Raw genomic sequence first — 19,410 nt, 5'->3', positions numbered from 1 at the left:
ATTTAATACAATAGGATTTTTACAATGGTCCATAATAACTTTCATCTTATCTAAAAATAAGAGATAAATGAGGGAACACTTGACTTGAGAAGCCTCAAAGTCCAGCCAGATTGATTGCAGGTCACACAAGACCCAATCAGTTACGTAGCTTAACAGAGAACTCAGCTGATACTTCCTAAAGTCTGGAAAATCCAGCCCTCCCCTTGCTTGTGGAAGCTGCAGCTTCTTTAATTTAATAAGGGGCCATCTATGATTCCAGAAGAAAGAACCATGCCAGCCTCGGCAACATTAGAGGGAGCATTGTCGTAGGGTATAAGAGACAAGACAAAATATTCATTTTAATTAGATCTATTCTGCCTAACCAAGATATCAGGAGATACCCCCAGCGTTGAAGGTTCTGCCTTATCCTCTCTAATAGGTGCACAAAATTGGCTTTATACAGCTGACCAAATACTGGGGTGATAAAAATACCTAAATATAAAAAACACTCCAGAGACCACCGAAAGGGAAAGCAAGACCTGTCTGATAAATTGGACATACTAACCAGACCTCCCATCGGCATGGCCTCTGATTTTGTGAAATTGAGTTTGTAATCTGAGAACGCACTAAATAAATTGATTACTTGGATCAAGCGGGGCACGGATATCAAAGGATTACTAAGAAAAAGGAGAACATCGTCTGCATAAAGGGTATTCAAAGTTTGGGAGAAGATTTGTAGCTCGGGTGCTCGTTGTTGTGGTTCTGTTCGCCGAGCTGGGAATTTGTCTTGCAAACGTTTCGTCCCCTGTCTAGGTGACATCCTCAGTGCTTGGGAGCCTCCTGTGAAGCGCTTCTGTGCTGTTTTCTCCGGCATTTATAGTGGCTTGTCTCTGCCGCTTCCGGTTGTCAGTTCCAGCTGTCTGCTGTAGTGGCCGGTATATTGGTTTGAGGTCGATATACGACCCAATATACCGGCCACTACAGCAGACAGCTGGAACTGACAACCTGAAGCGGCAGAGACAGCCCACTATAAATGCCGGAGAAAACAGCACAGAAGCGCTTCACAGGAGGCTCCCATGCACTGAGGATGTCACCTAGACAGGGGACGAAACGTTTGCAAGACAAATTCCCAGCTCGGTGAACAGAACCACAACAGCATAAAGGGTAATTTTATGTTTACCCGAACTAACCCTCGGAGCCATGATATTAGAATCGGCCCATATAGCTTCCGCTAGTGGCTCAATTATTAGCGTGAATAATAACGGTGAGAGAGGACATCCCTGACGACAGCCCCTACCCACACTGAAGCTATCCTAATCATGGCTGCTTTGGGGTCATTGTACAATATTGAGACCCATTTAGCGAATACCTCTCCCACACTGAACTTTTCCGGTGTGTAAAACAGATATGATCATCCAACCCGATCGAATGTCTTCTCCGCATCTAAAAAGACTACTACTCCCAGTATTCTTTCCTGATGACAGACTTGAATCACATTCAAAACCCTTCTAATATTATTAGATGATCTACGGCCCTTGATAAACCCTGTCTGGTCCTCTTTTATGATGTATGGTAAAACCCTCTGCAGCCTTAATGCTAATGTTTTAGAAAGAATTTTAAAATCTACATTTAGCAAAGATATTGATCTGTATGATGCACAATCTTCTGGGGCCTTCTCTTTTTTAAGAATGAGAGAAATATTTGCTTCTCTCAATGAAGGCGGGAGACAGCCCATACTATATGAATAATTATACATGTCTATAAGTGGGCCAGCCAGTACCCCTATAAACTCTTTGTAGAATTCAGCCTGGACTCCATCTGGGCCAGGTGCTTTAACGCTCTGAAGCTGCCTGATTGCATCAAGTACTTCCTGGGTTGTTAGGGGAGCATTCAGAATCGACACCTGTTCCGGGGTTAGGTCCAGAAAGGCCAGGCTTTTAAAAAAGGACTCCATCTTCTTAGCTCTGTCTTCACAATCCTGTGATTTATACAGATCAGAATAAAACTTCCTCAAGTCTGTACTGATCCTTTAGCGGTCATGAGTCAAAGTACCAGCACTTTCCCTAATGGATGTGATAGCTTGAGGGACCTTTCTTCACCTTGCTAGATACTCTAGCTATCTACCAGGCTTATCGCCGTATTCATATAATCTTTGCTTTGCAAATAATATTTCCCTCTTTGCTGTTTGGGTAATTGCAGTATTCAAGGCTGTCCTCAGGGCTGTAATCCTTTGTAACTTAGCAATAGAGGGCCTATCAACATACGCTATCTCAGCTACCTTCAAGTGAGCCTCGAGTAGACACTATTGTTCTCTCTTTTGTTTTTTCTGTGTTGCCGAGTATGGAATAATGAGACCTCACACATAAGCCTTAATGGTCTCCCACATCATCGACGGGTTACTGACCGTACATGAGTTAATTTCCATAAAGGTTTTAAATTCTTGAGAGAAATATTTTACGAATTTACTATCCTTCATTAAGAAGGAATCCATACGCCAATGTCGGGGGCTTGTCTCATTGTCCCTAGTTTTAACTTCCATGTATACTGGAGCATGATCAGAGATTATTATATTACCTATTTTGCAGGATATTATGGGGTTCAAAAAGGTCAAGGGAGCAAAAAACATATCAATTCTACTATGACACTTATGTGGGTTAGAGCAGAAAGCAAAGTCTCTGCCCTGCGGATGAAGGCACCTCCACACATCTCCAACCCTAGCTCCTTATTCAAATCCACTAATTGTCTGGATCTAAGAGATATACCCACAGTACTCTTGGGTATCCTGTCTATCTCTGGGTCCATAGTACAATTAAAATCTCCTCCTATAATTGTATGACAAGCCCCAAAAGCCATCAGTTTGGAGAACACTTCCGTTATAAATTTGCAGGGGTGTGCCGGGGGACAATAAAGATTCAAAATTCCACAATCCTCCCATTTATGAGGGCTTTAGTCAGTATATACCATCCAGATTCATCTTTTATCTGACTTAAGAGTTTGAAAGGAAGGTTCTTCCAAATGAGAATGACTACTCCCCTACTTTTTGAACAAAAAGACGAAAAGAAAGCCTGATCGAATCCTCCTTGTTGTAATTTTAAGTGCTCTTTATCCAGAAGGTGTGTCTCCTGTAAGAGAGCTATATCAACCCTTTCTTTTTTTGAGGCTTGATAGTATTTTCTTCCTTTTGATTGGTGAATTACTCCCCTTGTCGTTCCAGGTGCACCACCTAATCGAATGACTAACCATGATCGTCCAGGTAAGTCCGAGACCCCCTGGGAGGAAGAACCCCACCTAAAACACCCCGAGCATAGACCGTAGAAAATTCACAAAAGTAGAAATTCTTTAATACATTAATGCCGATATAGTTAAAAACTATTTCTAAATAAGAAAGATATAAAATACATTTAAAAGGAGATTTTCCCCCTTGCTCCCAGGGGGCATCACTACCTGTCAGTAAACCCACTGTATCCTCTCCCAACCAGCGCCCCGTCCTCGACCCCAGGCACGACGTAATAAACAAATTCAAGTATACTATAAAACCAAAGTTAAAATGAGTGCCCTAACCCTCCACCCACACCAACACTTAGATACATTTAGTAAAGATAATACAAAGTATAAACATATAAAACTATAAAGTTACAATCCCAGCAAGTAATAGATAACTAAGTATAATAACAGAAGAAAAAAGAACCCCCACTCTAAAAAAAATTGAGGTAGGACAAAGTAAATGCCCCCCCCCCCCCCCCACCGACACAAATCAACTAAGCTGCCCGGCCTGAAAAAAAATCATATAGTGAATAACAAATAAGCCCCCCTCCCTATCCCCCAGAGACGATACTAAACAATAGAGGGGATGAAAAGGGAAAGAAAGGTGGGGAGGCAAAATTGCATCATTAGCCATACGGTTTAATTCTTACTATCTATTTAAGAGAGTCCAAAAATTCTTTAGCCTTCTCCGGTGATCCAAAGTTATAAATGGATCCTTCATGGCTGAAGCGCAATGTTGCTGGGTAACGCAAGGAACATTGGATGTTTTAAGTCTCTCAGACGCTTCTTCGCCTCATCAAATGCCCTCCTATTGCGGACCACGGCTGGAGAAAAATCCTGGAACAGCATAATCCTAGAGCCCTTGTACACGATGGCCTGGGGGTCCTTCCCCAGGATTCTAGAGGCTTCCAGGAGCATTGTTTCTCTCTGTAGCATTGGAGCCAGAAATGGACTGGGCGGGGGCGTTGGTCCGACCCGGGCCTGCATATAGCAACCTGGTGGGCCCACTCTACCCGTACCTGGCCTGGTCCGGATTCCAACTTTAATATTTCGGGGAGCTGTTGCTCCAAAGAAACTGCCAGCTGGCCTTCCTCTTCCCATTTGGGAAGGCCCAGCAACCGAATATTTTTTTCAATGACCCCGATTGTCGAGGTCGTCGATGTGCTCCTCTAAGGTCCAGACTCACTGTTCGAGAGCCCAGACCCCAGCCACAGCCAATTCAGCAGCAGTTTCCGAGGTCCCAGCCTTTAGCTCCACCCCTCCAACGCGATGTTCGAGTTTTTCAATTTCTCGGTCGTGGTTTTGCAGCGCGACCGAGAGCGACTCCCACCTGCTCCTGGATTCTTCAACAAAGGCATCGATCCTCTCCTGCAGCTTGTTAATTACGGAGATCAGGCTCACCTCCGCAGGTAAAACTCCCCAGGCGGCCGCGGACATCTCCGCTGCTGCTAGAGGGGGTGGGGGAGGGGTCCCTGCCTATAGCGAGCTGCGGGCATTTTTACCTTTAGTCATTTTAAGCACAGCATTAACTGTTCAAGTTTGGTGCAAAATGACTAAATATGCTGGGTAAGAGTTATTTTAAATGGTGTGGCAGGTGTGGTGGAGGCGGGTACCTCACTTTGCCTGAGTCTTGGGCAGAGTACTACAGACTCAGACTTGCTGGGCCACCGCCATCTTGGATCCCCCGACTTGAAACTTTTAACCTTTGCCAATTAGTTCAGGTCACTGGTGCAAGTAATAACCAGTAAGGATGTTAAAATGATACCTGCAACAATGTCCCATCATCCTGACATAACCCCTTTGATTAATATTTGCAGTGTCGCAAGTTGCAGCTCATTCTTGCATGGCTTGTTATTCACTGCTGGGACGTGGGTTTTGCTGGCTGGCAAGAATTTAATACTCATCCCTAGTTGCCCTTGAGAAGGTGGGAGTGAGCTGCCTTCTTGAACCTCTGCAGTCCATGCACTGCAGGTTGACTCACAATACCCCTAGGGAGGGAATTCCAGGATTTCGACGCAGTGACAGTGATGGTACAGTGATATATTTCCAGTGAGGATGATGACTGATCTGCAGGAGAACTTGTAGCTAGTTGTGTTCCCATGTATCTGATTGCAGGTCTGAAAGGTACTGTCTAAGGATCTTTGGTGAATTTCTGCAGTGCCTCTTGTAGATAGCACATGCTGCTGCCATTGAGCGTCGCTGGTGGAAGGATAGATGCTTGTGGATTTGGTGTCAATCAAGGGGGCTGCTTCGCTCTGGAAGGTGTCAAGCTTCTCAAGTGTTGTTGAAGCTGCAGTGATCCAGGCAAGTGGGGAGTATTCCATCACACTCCTGACTTGTGCCTTATTGATGGTGGACAGACTTTGGGGAGTCAGGAGGTGAGTTACTGCAGGATACCTCCCTCTGACCTGCTCTTGTAGCCATTGCATTTATGTGGGAAGTCCAGTTGAGTTTCTGGCCAATGGTAATCCCTAGAATGCTGATAGTGGAGAATTCAGTAATGGTAACACGATTCAATGTTAAGGGGTAATTTTTAGATTATCTGTTACTGGAGATGGTCATTGCCTGGCATTTGTGTGGCATGAATGTTACTTGCTGCTTGTCAACCTAAGCCTGGCTACTGTACACATTTTGTTGTATTTGAATATGAATGGCTTCAGTATATGAGGAGTCATGAATGGTGCTAAACATTGCATAATCATTGTTGAATATCCCCACATCTGATCTTGTGATGGAGGGAAGGTCATTGATGAAGCAGCTGAAGATGGTTGGGCCTCAAACACTACCCTGAGGAACTCCTGAGATGACCGGCCTCCAACAACCATGACCATCTTCCTACGTGTCACGTGTGACTCCATCCACTAGAGACTTCGCCACTTGATACCCACTGATTCCAGTTTTGCTAGTGCTCCTTGATGCCACACTCTCACTTCATCTCTGGAATTCAGTGTTTTTGTCCATGTTTGAATCAAGGCTATAAGAAGGACAGGAGCAGAGTGGCCCTGGCAGAACCCAAACTGATCAGCATTGAGCAAGTTATTGCTAAGTAGGTGTGGCTTGATAGCACTGATAATGACATCATTTATCATTTTACTGATATTCGAGAGTAGACTGTGACTGTCATGAGGAGTTTTGTTACAGGGTTTTTGGAAGTTTAAATGTATACATCACAAGGACCAGTTGGCATTAATCACCTCAATAAAGTACAAGTAATTGGTCAGGCAGGATCTTCCCCTTCTAATCAATCTTGGCTGCTTACCAAGCTATCATCATACACACAGTCATCAAGTTTGTTCTTGATAACTCCATAAGATATAGGACCAGAAGTAGGCCTTCCAGGCCATCAAGTCTGCTCTGCCATTCATCGAGATCATGATTGATATGATAATCCTCAAATCAGTTTTCCTGCCTGTTCCCCATAACCCTTGATTACTGATTAAATATGTCAGAGCCTTTAATATACTTAACAAAACAGCCCCAACAGCCTTCCACTGTGAAAAACATACAGATTCACCATTCTCAGAGCAGAAATTCCTCTTCATCTGTCTTAAATGGGCATATTTTTATTCTGAGATTATTCCCTCTGGTCCTACCCTGCCACAAGGGGAAACAATCTCTCTCTAAGTATCTTGTACATTTCAATAAGGTTAACTCTCATTCTTCTAAACTCCAATGACTAGTTGCCCAACCTACTCAACATCTCCTAAGACAGTCCTCTTTCAAACCTGGGATCAGCCTAGTGACCCTTCTCCGGACCCTTTTCCAATGCCAGTATATCACTCGTTGGATAAGATGACCAAAACTGCTCACAGTATTTCAGGTGCAGTCTGACAAGTGCCTTGCACAGTTTTAGCAAGACGTTTATACACCACTCTCTTTGAAGTAAAGGCCAACAGTCCATTTGTCTTCCATGTTACTCACTGAACTTGGATGCTAGTTTTTTGTGAATCATGCACGAGCAATCTGAAAGTCTCTGTTCTGTAGCTTTCTGAAATCTTTCTCCATTCTCTATTTTTCCTGCCAAAGTACATATCATGTTTTTCCCACATTGTATTCCAGCTCACTTAACCTGCCAAATCCCTCTGCAGACTGAATCTTCCTCACTACACTCCTCCCTACCCATTTTTGTATCATCTGCAAATTTGGCAACAGCACATTTGTTTTCCTCAACCAAGTCATTAAATGTGTTGTAAATCACTGTGGCCTTAGCACTGATTCCTGAGGCATTTCACCAGTTACTGGTTGCCATCCTGAAAATATCCCTCTTATCCCAGCTCTAGTATTTAGCCAATATTCCATCAATGCTATCTCAAGCAGTCTAATGTATGATACCTAATCAAACCCCTTCTGAAAATCCAAATATATTACATCCAGTGCTTCCGTTTTAACATACTTATTATCTCCGCAAAGAGTGAGTAAATTTGTCAGGGATAATTTCCACCTCATAAAACCATGCTGACTCTGCTTGATTATATGATATATTTCTAAATGCTCTGCTATTACATTCTTTATAATAGACTTTCCCGTAAACGGATATTAAGATAACTGGCCTATAGTCAACTGTTTTTCACCTCTTTTTTTAAATAGAATAGCTTTCCAATCTCTTGGAACTACATTATTTTATGCACATACTGGGAAGAATGGTATCAATACAAGTGAGTTAATGCTTGGAATGGGCTTTGGTGTATGATCGGGAAAACAAAATCATTAATTTAGACAATAGACAATAAGTGCAGGAGTAGGCCATTCTGCCCTTCGAGCCAGCACCACCATTCATTATGATCATGGCTGATCATCCTCAATCAGTATCCTGTTCCTGCCTTATCCCCAGAACCCTCGATTCCACTATCCTTAAGAGCTCTATCCAACTCTTTCTTGAACGTATACAGAGATTTGGCCTCCACAGCCTTCTGGGGCAGAGCATTCCACACACCCACCACTCTCTGGGTGAAGAAGTTTCTCCTCAACTCTGTTCTAAGTGGCCTACCCCTTATTTTTAAGCTGTGTCCTCTGGTTCAGGACTCACCCATCAGCAGAAACATGTTTCCTGCCTCCAGAGTGTCCAATCCTTTAATAATCTTATACGTCTCAATCAGATCTCCTGTCAGCCTTGTAAACTCAAGCGTATACAAGCCCAGCCGCTCTAATCTTTCAGCGTAAGATAGTCATTCCGGGAATTGACTTCGTGAACCTACGCTACACTCCCTCAATAGCCAGAATGTCTTTCCTCAAATTTGGGACCAAAACTGCGCACAATATTTCAGATGCGGTCTCACCAGGGCCCTGTACAGCTGCAGAAGGACCTCCTAGCTTCTATACTCAATTCCTCTTGTTATGAAGGCCAGCATGCTATTAGCCTTCTTCACTGCGTGCCGTACCTGTATGATTGCTTTCATTGACTGATGTACAAGAACACCTAGATCTCATTGTACTGCCCCTTTACCTAACTTGACTCCATTTAGGTAGTAATCTGCCTTCCTGTTCTTGCCACCAAAGTGGATAACCACATATTTATCCACTTTAAACTGCATCTGCAATGCATCCGTCCACTCACCTAGCCTGTCCAGGTCACCCTGTATTCTCCTAACATCCTCCTCACATTTCACCCTGCCACCCAGCTTTGTGTCATCAGCAAATTTGCTAATATTACTTTTAATACCTTCATCTATATCATTAATGTACATTGTAAAAGCTGTGGTCCCAGCACTGATCCCTGCGGCACACCACTGGTCACTGCCTGCTATTCCGAAAGGGAGCCGTTTATCGCTGCTCTTTGTTTCCTGTCAGCCAACCAATTTTCAATCCATGTCAGTATTTTGCCCCTAATACCATGAGCCCTAATTTTGCTCACTAGCCTCCTATGTGGAACTTTATCAAGGGCTTTCTGAAAGTCCAGGTATACTACATCCACTGGATCTCCCTTGTCCATCTTCAGAGTTACATCCTCAAAGAAATTCCAGAAGATTAGTCAAGCATGATTTCCCCTTCATAAATCCATGCTGACTCTGACCTATCCTGTTACTGCTATTAGAGGGCAACGTCAATGGTATGGTGGGGAAATACAAATTCCCTTTCATGGATAGTTGAGTATAGGGTGGACCATCAGTGGCCTTTTGATGTTTTATATCTGCTGCACAGAAAGATGACTAAACAACACTCAAAAAGAAAACATACTCCTCTGTGGCCATGGAAATACGTGCCAGGATCTAAATAGTGGGATTTATGGAGGAGCAAGGAACAATAAATCATAAACAATTGAACCAAATTGTCTTCTTTCTACCACAGTGAAGATCAAAATTAAATTGGTGAGAGTGTGCACAGGGGATCACGAATGGAAAAATTACAATGAGCATAGAGTTTAGAGGAGGAAGACGATGTGACTTACTTGATCAATCCAGGGATCTCTGTTCCCCAAGGAACAGGTCCAGAAATTGGCAGCACAAATCGTCCATTGGAATTCTGAACTTTATCTTTCAGAAAGATGGACACCTGTGGAGAAACCATTTATCACCATTACTGACGGTGCCATAATGCACAAGATATACAGCACTAAATCAGCCAACTCGACAATGTATCTATCATGAAAATAAAACTAAGAACTGCAGATGTGCTGGAAATCGGAAATAAAAATAGAAATTGCTAGAGAAACTCAGCAGATCTGGCAGCAACTGTGGTGAGCAGGCAGAGTCAACGTTTCGGGTCCAGTGACCCTTTGTCCATTCTGTTCTGAAGAAGAGTCATTGGACCCGAAATATTGGCTCTGCTTTCTCTCCACTGATGCTGTCAGACTTGCTGAGTTTCTCCAGTAATTTCTGCTTTTGTTCAATCTGTATTTGTGCTCCACTCAAAAATCTTCCCATCCTTCTGCCTTTAAATGTATCATTGTAGCCCTATAATCCCTCCTTCCTCATATTTGCCTAGGTTCCCTTGAAATTCATCTGTCAATTCCCAAACGGATAACATAGTCTCAGATACCCACAAAGACAACAGACCAATAATGAAGCATGGTAACACTGAGCATATAACTATTAATGTCAGCAAATAATAAGTCAACACGTAACAAATCATATAAATATAAACGTCTGCAATGAGAATCCCAGGTTCTGTGTGAGCAGGGTGCAGTAGGCTGCTAAATCAGCATCCACCTTCACCAGTGCTGCTTTCAGAAGCCACTCAGGAAACTTTTGATATAATTAAGCAAATGCATAACTACAGCAAAGAACATCTGATTAGAACTGCCACAGATAATGTCCAACACTAGTAATTTGATTAGATAAATCAGATTGGTTCGACAACGTTGGGAAGTGTGGTCATGGAGGAGGGATTAATGTCACTTCATGTCTTCTGACCTTATCTGCTGTTTCTTGGGAATGGCTAATTTATAATAGGCACTTCAGTCACTCCACACAGTGGCATGTTCCACATTCTCACCACTCTTCAGGTGATGAAACTGCATTGAAATTCCCTATTGGACTTTTTAAAAATTCATTCCTAGCATATGGGCATCAGTGGCTGGCCAGCATTTATTGGCCATTCCTAATTGCCTCCGAGGAGATGTGGTGAACTTCCACACTTAGTGTGCTGTATGTAGACCCAGAATGCTATTAGGGATGGAATTCCAGGATTTCAACCCACCAACGCTGCAGGAACAGCAATATATTTCCAAGTCAGAATAGTGAGTGGTTTGAAGGGAAACGTATAGATGGTGGTGTTCCCATGTATCTGCTGCCCTTGTCCTTCTCAATAGAACAGTTGAAAGATGTTATCTGAGGATATTTGGTGAATTTCTGCAGTGTATCTTCATAATATTACACACTGCTGCTACTGACTGTCATTGGTGGAGGGTGCGGTGCCAGTCATGCAGGCTGTTTTGTCCTGGATGGTGTCAAGCTTCTTGAGCGTTGTTGGAGCTGCACCCATCCAGGCAAGTGGGGAATTTCCACTGCACTTCTGACTTATGCTGTGTAAGTCGTGGACAAGGTTTAAGGGAGTCAGGAAGTGAGTTTCTCACCATAGTGTTGCTAGCCTCTGACCTGCTCTTGCAGGTATCATGTTTATGTGGTAATTCCAGTTGAGTTTCTGGTCAATAGTAACCTCGGGATGTTGATAGTGGGGGGATTCAGTGATGAAAACACCAGTGAATGTCAAGGGCAGTGGTTAGATTATCTTTTAATGGAAATGGTCATCTCCCGGCATATGTGTGGCATAAATGTTACTTCTTGTTGCTTTTTGGCAACTTCTAGTGATGACCACTAGTTATACTTTTTCCACAAAAGGAAATATTTCTCTATGACAACTCTATCAAAGCCTCAATTTAAAAACTTCTTCAATTATCTCTCAGACCTTTTCAAGAGAAAAGGGATCATGTATTTCTTGCATCATTGCTTTAATTTTTTCTTTTATTCCTCCTATCCTGTAGTTGCTCACTCTTGCTGCTACAGAGTAATTATTGTCCTCAAGTATTCAATAAAACTGAAAGAACGGCAGATGCTGTAAATCAGAAATAAAAACAGAAATTGCTAGAAAAGCTCAGCAGGTCTGGCAGCACCTAAAGAGAAATCAGAGTTAACTTTCGGCTTGAGTGACCCTTCCTCGGAACAGACCTGCTGAGCTTTTCAAATATTCAATCCTCATTCTGAGATAATAGTGTCAGAAGAATATTCAACTATCAAATAAACTAGAAAAGTTAGCTTCCAAGACAAGGATTATTTCTTCACTCAGTCCCAACATCTGGAACAAATCACCAAGGTGTACTCCAACTATATACTCTACAATTCTTTCAAATAGAGCTGACTAAGATGCGAGGATGCTTTAAGTTGTAGATAGCAAAAGTGGAGCTAGCAGTGATTGGCATTATGATTTAAGACAGTTGTTGACCTTATAGAGGTTTATAAAGTCATGAGGGGCATGGACAGGGTGAATAGCTAAGGTCTTTTTCCCGGGTAGGGGAGTCCAAAACTAGAGAGCATAGGCTTAAGGTGAGAGGAGAAAGATTTTAAAGGGACCTGAAGGGCAACATTTTCATGCACAGGGTGGTACATGTGTGTAACAAGTTGCCAAAGGATGTGGTGGAGGTGGGTACAATTACAACGTTTTCAAAGGCATCTGGATGGGTACATGAATAGGAAGGGTTTAGGATGTTGTGAAACTTGAAAGGGTTCAGAAAAGATTTACAAGGATGTTGCCAGTGTTGGAGGATTTGAGCTACAGGGAGAGGTTGAACAGGCTGAGGCTGTTTTTTCACGAGTGTCGGACGCTGAGGGGTGACCTTACAGAGGTTTACAAAATTATGAGGGGCAAGGATAGGATAAATAGACAAAGTCTTTTCCCTGGGGTCGGGGAGTCCAGAACTAGAGGGCATAGGTTTAGGCTGAGAGGGGAAAGATATAAAAGAGACCTAAGAGGCAACTTTTTCACACAGAGGGTGGTACATGCATGGAATGAGCTGCCAGAGGATGTGGTGGAGGCTGGTACAATTGCAACATTTAAGAGGCATTTGGATGGGTATATGAATAGGAAGGGTTTGGAGGGATAGGGGCCGGGTGCTGGCAGGTGGGACTAGATTGGGTTGGGATATCTGGTCGGCACGGACAGATTGGACCGAAGGGTCTGTTTCCATGCTGTACATCTCTATGACTCTATGGATATGGACCAGAAGCTGGTAAATGGGACTGGGTCGCATTGAGATATCTGGTTGGCGTGGATGAGTTGGACCAAAGTGAAACGTGTACAGTTTCCATGCTATACAGCTGTACGAATCTTGGAGCCCGCTTGATTGCTTGGGCTGAAGCAGGGGGTAAACTGGGGAAGAACGCAACAAGAATTTACCAGAGTTGCCCTAATATGGATTATGATAATTTCCTTTGTTTTTGTTTGTCCCAAACTCTAACTTTAATCAAAAGAAAAAAAAGTGGGCTATGTACAAAAGTGGGAGAAAGTGAGGACTGCAGATGCTGGAGATCAGAGTCGAAAGTGTGGCACTGGAAAAGCACAGCAGGTCAGACAGATTCCGAGGAGCAGGAGAATTGATGTTTCGGGCAGGAGGAAGGGCTTATGTCTGAAATGTCGATTCTCCTGCTCCTCTGATGCTGCCTGACCAGCTGTGCTTTTCCAGCTCCACACCCTCAACTATGCACAAAAGTGATCAATTTGAAACAGTTACCAAAGTTAATATGAGCCCATCTCTCTGTAGATGGTCTTTCTGCACTATAAAGAGGCACCATAAAAGAAGCATAAAGTTCTCATCTACTCTTTGCCGGCACAGTAAATATTTTGCAACACAACCGTGAAACTGTGGGCTCAGTAAGTTCTATGTTATGTGCCTGATGGATCACAGATCTTGAAGGGACCTGGTATACTTACTCGGATATGAAGATCCTGAAAGAAAACCAGCAGGGTTTGTCTGATGAGTTGAAACTCTCCTGCAGGTAGGCAGCTGTATGTCTGTTAATCAGAGAAAGGCAAAAAGACATGTATTACATTCCAAATCAGAAACATGCAATCTGTTTCACAGCACTAAACACAGTTGACTAGATGCCCTACCAAGTGTGGGGCTATCACTTGGTGTAAGTGCCCAAGTCAGAATTTTTACAGTTCCTCCAAAGGCCGAGTATAGAGATGTTCATCAGCTGGTAATCTTTGATGGCTCCTATTATCTTTGCATGCTTGTACTATCTTGATTTTCCTTTTAATTGAAGAGTTCCTTAAGTTTACCACATTTGAACAGTAGAAAACAACTTCCCTTTCATTGCTGCAAAATAGCATCTTGCTGACTGTTCGACATTAACCTTGAAGAGGACAATATTTATCTGTTTTTCAAGTTCAGAAATTAGAAGAGCTGAGGCTACAGTTTCCAAGTTTGCAAGCATTCATGGGAGATAGATGTGAGGAGAATGATTGCAGGGGGAGTGGGGGTGAGGTGGGGGCAGGGGTTTCTGTCTGGCAGCTCACATCTTTTGTATGAAGAAACTGTATGTTGGTGAGAATTGGGGTCATGCATTTCTGTGGGAGCTTATGTCAGTGGACAAAGTCCAATCACAATCTCATCCCTACTCTGATGCATTTGTCACCAGCAAAATCATACACACACATCCAGCACGGTCTTTCCTCTTGTAATGGCTACAACTTTCAATTCCAAGAGTCATATTTGGAGTTTGAAATACAACCAGTTTGGCTATTCATTGTCAGCTTGGACCACAACAAGTCCCATTAAGTACTACTCACCTCTGCGAAAATCACAACTCCAGGATCTCACAAACAGAACCCCCACGAGTTTTCTCCACTACACCCTCTCTTTAAACCTTTTACCCTACCCTCCATCTCCTACGACACACCTATACATTGGAGATGGTCATTACCTTTCACCTCTGTTACAGTAGTGTAACTTGGTACTTAACAGCACAAACCTGAACGTTGTCCCTGTTTGTATGGTCATAGATTGTTCCGCCATCAAAGGAGTTGCAAATATCATATAAAACTTAACAAACATAAGACCAGAAGATATAGGAGCAGAATTGGACAATTCAGCCCATCAAGTCTGCTCCAACATTCACTCATGGCTGATATGTTTCTCAACCTCATTCTCCTGCCTTCTTCCCAAAACTACTGATCCCATTACGGAATAAGAACCTGTCTCCGTCTCCAGCTTAGACACTCAATGACTTGGTTTCCACAGCCTTCTGCGGCAATAAATTCCACAGAATCACCACCTTCTTGCTGAAAAATTCTTTCTAATCTCAGTTCTAAAGGGTCATCCCTTCAGTCTGAGGGTCCTGGTCTCTCCTATTAGTACCAAGCATCTTGGTATTCTGTCTTTTTCAATCGGATGCCCCCCTCATCCTTCCAATCTCCATCCAGTACAGAACCAGAGTCCTCAACCATTCCTAATGTAATAAGCTCTTCATTCCCAGGATCGTTGTTGTGAACTGCCTCTGGACTCCATTCACGGCACATCCTTCCTCAGGTAGAGCCCAAAACTGCTCACAATATTCCAAGTGTGGTCTAACGTGACCCTTTTCTGCTTCAGTACTTCTCTGCTGTTGTGTTCTAGCCCTCGTGAAATGAATGCTAATATTGCACTTGCCTTCCTATCTGCCAACTGAACCAGCATTTTAACCTTATGCAGTAAAGGGATCCCTCTGTGCTTCAGATTTCTGAAGCTGCTCCCCATTTAGAAAACAGTCTATGCCTCTATTCTTCCTAACGTTGTGCATAACCTCACACTTTCCCACACTCTATTACACCTGCCACTTCTTTGCCCACTCTCCAACTCCTTCTGCAGCCTCCCCACCTCAATACTCTCTGTCCCTCCACCTATCTTTGTGTCATCTGCAAACTTAGCAACAATGTCCTTAGTTCCTTTGTCCAGATTGTTAATTTATAATATGAATGAGTGTGGTCTAAATCTTCTATCCATGCTAATACCTGCCAACACAATGGATTATCATCTTATTCAGCAGCCTCTTTACAGCACTTTGCCAAAGGCCTTCTAGAAATCCAAATAGATCACATCCAATGGCTCTCCTTTGTCAAATTTGCTTGTTACCTCCTCAAAGAAGTCTAACAGATGGGTCAGGCATGATCTCCCTTTGATGAAGCTGTGCCAACACAGCCCTATTTCACTAGGGATTTCCAATTACTCCACAAAATCACCCTTCATAATGAACTATTCTCCACTTCTGGTTTTACAAAGGAAGATCACTGATGAAACCAATGATAGCCAGGCTGAGGACACAATCTGGAGGAACTCGAGATGAATGACCTCCAAAACTCTCAAACATTTTCCTTTGTGCTTGGTACAATTCAAACCATTGGAGAGTCTTCCTCAGATTACCATTGACTTCAGTTTTCTCAGGGCTCTCATGTTGAATTAGAAACTGAGAGAAATGCAGGTGGTATAAATCAGAAACAAAAAAGAAGTTGCTGGAAAAGCTCAGCAGATCTGGCAGCATTTGTGAGGAGAAATCAGAGTTAATGTTTTGGGTCTGGTGACCCTTCCTCAGAACTGTGCTGAGTAAGGGTCACTGGACCTGAAACTTTAACTCTGATTTCTCTTCACAGATGCTGCCAGACCTGCTGAACTTTTCCAGCAACTTCTGTTTTTGTTGGTCAAATGTTGCCTGATTTCAAGGGCAGATATTCTCACTTCCCCTCTGGAACTTAACTTTTCTTTCTATGTTTGGACAAATGATGTAGTGCAATCTGAGATGAGTGGCAGATAAACAGAATTCAAATTATTGTTGAGTATGTGCTGCTCAAGAATGCTGTCAGCAACACCATTCATTAATTTTTCTGATGAACCAAATTAAGTTAATAAGATAGGTATGAATGAATTGGATTATTTGATTTGAATGATTTATTGTCACTTGCATTTTACAGTGAAAATACAGTGAAAAGTTTCAACTGTCACCACAAACCAGTGCCATTTTGAATAGTTTTAGAATAAAAAGATATAACTGAAAGAGAGTCTATCTTCCCCTCCGCTGCCTCCACCGTGAATCCTGAGCTGGCTCATCAACACCAACTGCGCCTCCATCGCCACGCCACTACCTGCACTGGATGCAGCAATGTGAGAGTCACCACACTTTAGGCACCATCTCTTTGGTACTGGTCTGACCTCATCGATACCACTGCAATGTCCCATGCTGAACTACATTCGCCCCAAAACCAGGAGTTCCTGGCTCCGCTGCCGCCACCTCGTCAATAAACAAGAATCCCTAGCTCTGGGCCTGCCGCGACCGCAACCAGGAGTCACTGGTTCTTCTCCACTCTGGCCAGGCCAGGCTAGGCCGCCACTGCCTTGCCACAAGTTCTGCTCCAGCCACCCTCCTCTGAAATGTCACCCTGAACACTGAGAGGGTGTCCTTGCTGCTGCTGCCTCTAATCGCTGAGAGGAGTTACGTCCATTGCTGCTGACTGCCAAGAGGCTGCCACCATTCTGTGCACGACCTGCTCTCGTTGCCATGCCAATGCTTCTGATTAACCTACTACTAAAGCCTTTAAAGAAAAGAAAACCGAACAAGAAAATGAAAAGGACAAAAAAGAACAGAAGCAAAAAAAAAGAAGCAAGCAGACGGGTGCGGACGAGTCACAGGCTCAAGAGCCCACATGCAGCCATGCCACTCCGCCATCATCTTGATTAAGTCCTGTATTTGAGGATTAATACTACTACACTTTGGGGATAGAACACATTTGGGCAATTTTCAACATGCCCAAGTAGTTGCCATTGTTGCAGCTGAAACAGAACAGTCTGATTCACGGCATAGCTTGTCCTGAACTGCAAGTCTTCAACATCCGGCTGGGGTAATATCAGAGTGCACAACCCTTGCTGTATCCAATGTAATCAGCTGCTTGTTGGTCTCACATAGAGAAAATCAAATTGGCCCAAGACTGGCATCTGTGATGGTGGAGACTTCAGGAAGTGGTTGAAATCAGATCATCCCTTTGTACTTCTAGTTGAAGATGATTGTAAATACTTTAGACTCATTTTTAGCACTGATATTCTGGTTTACCCCATCCATGAGGATCAGAATGATTGTCAAAGCTCATTCTCCAGTTAGCAATTTAGCTGTTGACCCCAAACACAACTGGATACGACAGGAATGTAGAGGTTTGACCTGGTCTATTATTGTGGAACTGCTTAGCTGTCGATAATGTGCCACTTCTGCTGTTTAGTATGTTTGTAGTCCTGTGTTGTACCTTCAGCAGGTTGGGAACATATTTTTAGTTATGCCTAGACCTGCCTCTGCATTACCAGCAGCTTAATGGTAATAGTAGAATGAGGGATGTGCCAGACTATGAGGTTACAGATAGTGGTCAAATGCAATTATGCTGCTGTTGACAGCTCACAATGTCTTATGGAAGCTCAATTTTGAGTTGTTAGATAGATTCTGAATCTATCCAATATAGTATAGCGCCACACAACATGACATTGAGTGTCCTCATTACCAAAACTAGACTTTTGTCTCAAGACGGACTATGCAGTGATTACTCCTACCAACAATGACATGGTCAAAAATCACACAACACCAGGTTATAGTCCAACAGGTTTACTTGGAAGCACTATCTTTTGAAGCACTGCGTCTTCATCAGATGGTTGTGAAACAGAACCATAAGGCACACAATTTATAGCAAAAGATTACAGTGCTACAATGATACATTAAACAAACCTAGATTGTTAAGTCTTTCATCTTTTAGAATGGATTTGCTGGCTTTGGTTCTTGAATATGTAGATTGCAGAATTTCTTTAAGTTCTATTCTTAAGATAATTTAAGGTTTTATAACAAAAGGTGACATCTCAGCACAGACAATGCCTTAAAGGTGTGAGTCAGACCAGTTCTAATTCCAAAGTGGAGTTTACAAATATTATATGGATTCACTGCCTGCACTGACTGCTTGCAGGTTCTGCATTTTTTGAGCAAAATAGGAAGTATCTGCAAATATAATTCTACAAATACAAATTCACCCCATAAACCTATATGTGTGCGCACGTGCAGGAGCGAAAGACAGAGTGTGCATGTGAGTGTGTGGCGTGTGTGTGTGAGTGCATGTGAGAGAATGCACAGTTACGTATGTACAAGCTTGGTAAAGTGTGTGTGAGTGAGTGTGATGGGGCATAGGCCTGTGAGAGGGTGCGTGCATGGCTGTGAGTGTGGGAGGTGTATGTGTGTGCAGGTGAGAAACAGCCTGCGTATGAGAGAGGGTCTTCATGAGTGTGAAAGAACATGACAGACACCTGAAGGTGCTCAAGGATGCCCTCATAAGAACAGGGTATGATGCTCAACACATCAATTACCAGTTCCAACGTGCCACAGCGAGAATCCTTAATGACCTCCTCAGGAGACAGACCACAAGCTGCAACCAATAGGGTACTCTTTATTGTCCTGTACTTCTCGGGAGCCAGAAAACTATGCCATGTTCTTCGCATCCTGCAACACATTATCGATGAGATGAACACCTCACCAAGACCCTCCCTTCATCTCCACTTCTTGCCTTTAAACAACCACCAAACCTTAAACAGATCATTGTTCGCAGCAAACTGCCCAGCCTTCAGGACCACAACCACAACACCGTACAACCCTGTCATGGCAACCACTGCAACACGTGTCAGAGTATTGACATGGATACCACCAGTACACATGGGGACACCACCCACCATATTGACAGCAG

The 19,410-nt window shown here is 43.2% G+C and overlaps 1 protein-coding gene across 4 annotated transcripts in view; it reads right to left on the bottom strand.

Annotated features, from left to right (window-relative positions):
- Positions 1 to 19,410, bottom strand: part of oscp1b (organic solute carrier partner 1b) — a 78,029-nt gene that overhangs the window by 19,714 nt on the left and 38,905 nt on the right. For all 4 annotated transcript variants that reach the window (XM_072548603.1, XM_072548601.1, XM_072548602.1 and 1 more), the window contains 2 exons: positions 13,606 to 13,686; positions 9,629 to 9,732 (listed from right to left, as the gene is read on the bottom strand). In XM_072548603.1, the coding sequence (XP_072404704.1) occupies positions 9,629 to 9,732; positions 13,606 to 13,686 (185 nt within the window). The remainder of the gene's footprint in view (positions 1 to 9,628; positions 9,733 to 13,605; positions 13,687 to 19,410) is intronic.

This window comes from Chiloscyllium punctatum, chromosome 27, assembly GCF_047496795.1.
Source record: "Chiloscyllium punctatum isolate Juve2018m chromosome 27, sChiPun1.3, whole genome shotgun sequence".
Classification (NCBI taxonomy): Eukaryota; Metazoa; Chordata; class Chondrichthyes; order Orectolobiformes; family Hemiscylliidae; genus Chiloscyllium; species Chiloscyllium punctatum.
Note: the sequence above shows the minus strand (reverse complement) of the source record. Positions and strands in the feature narration are given on the sequence as shown.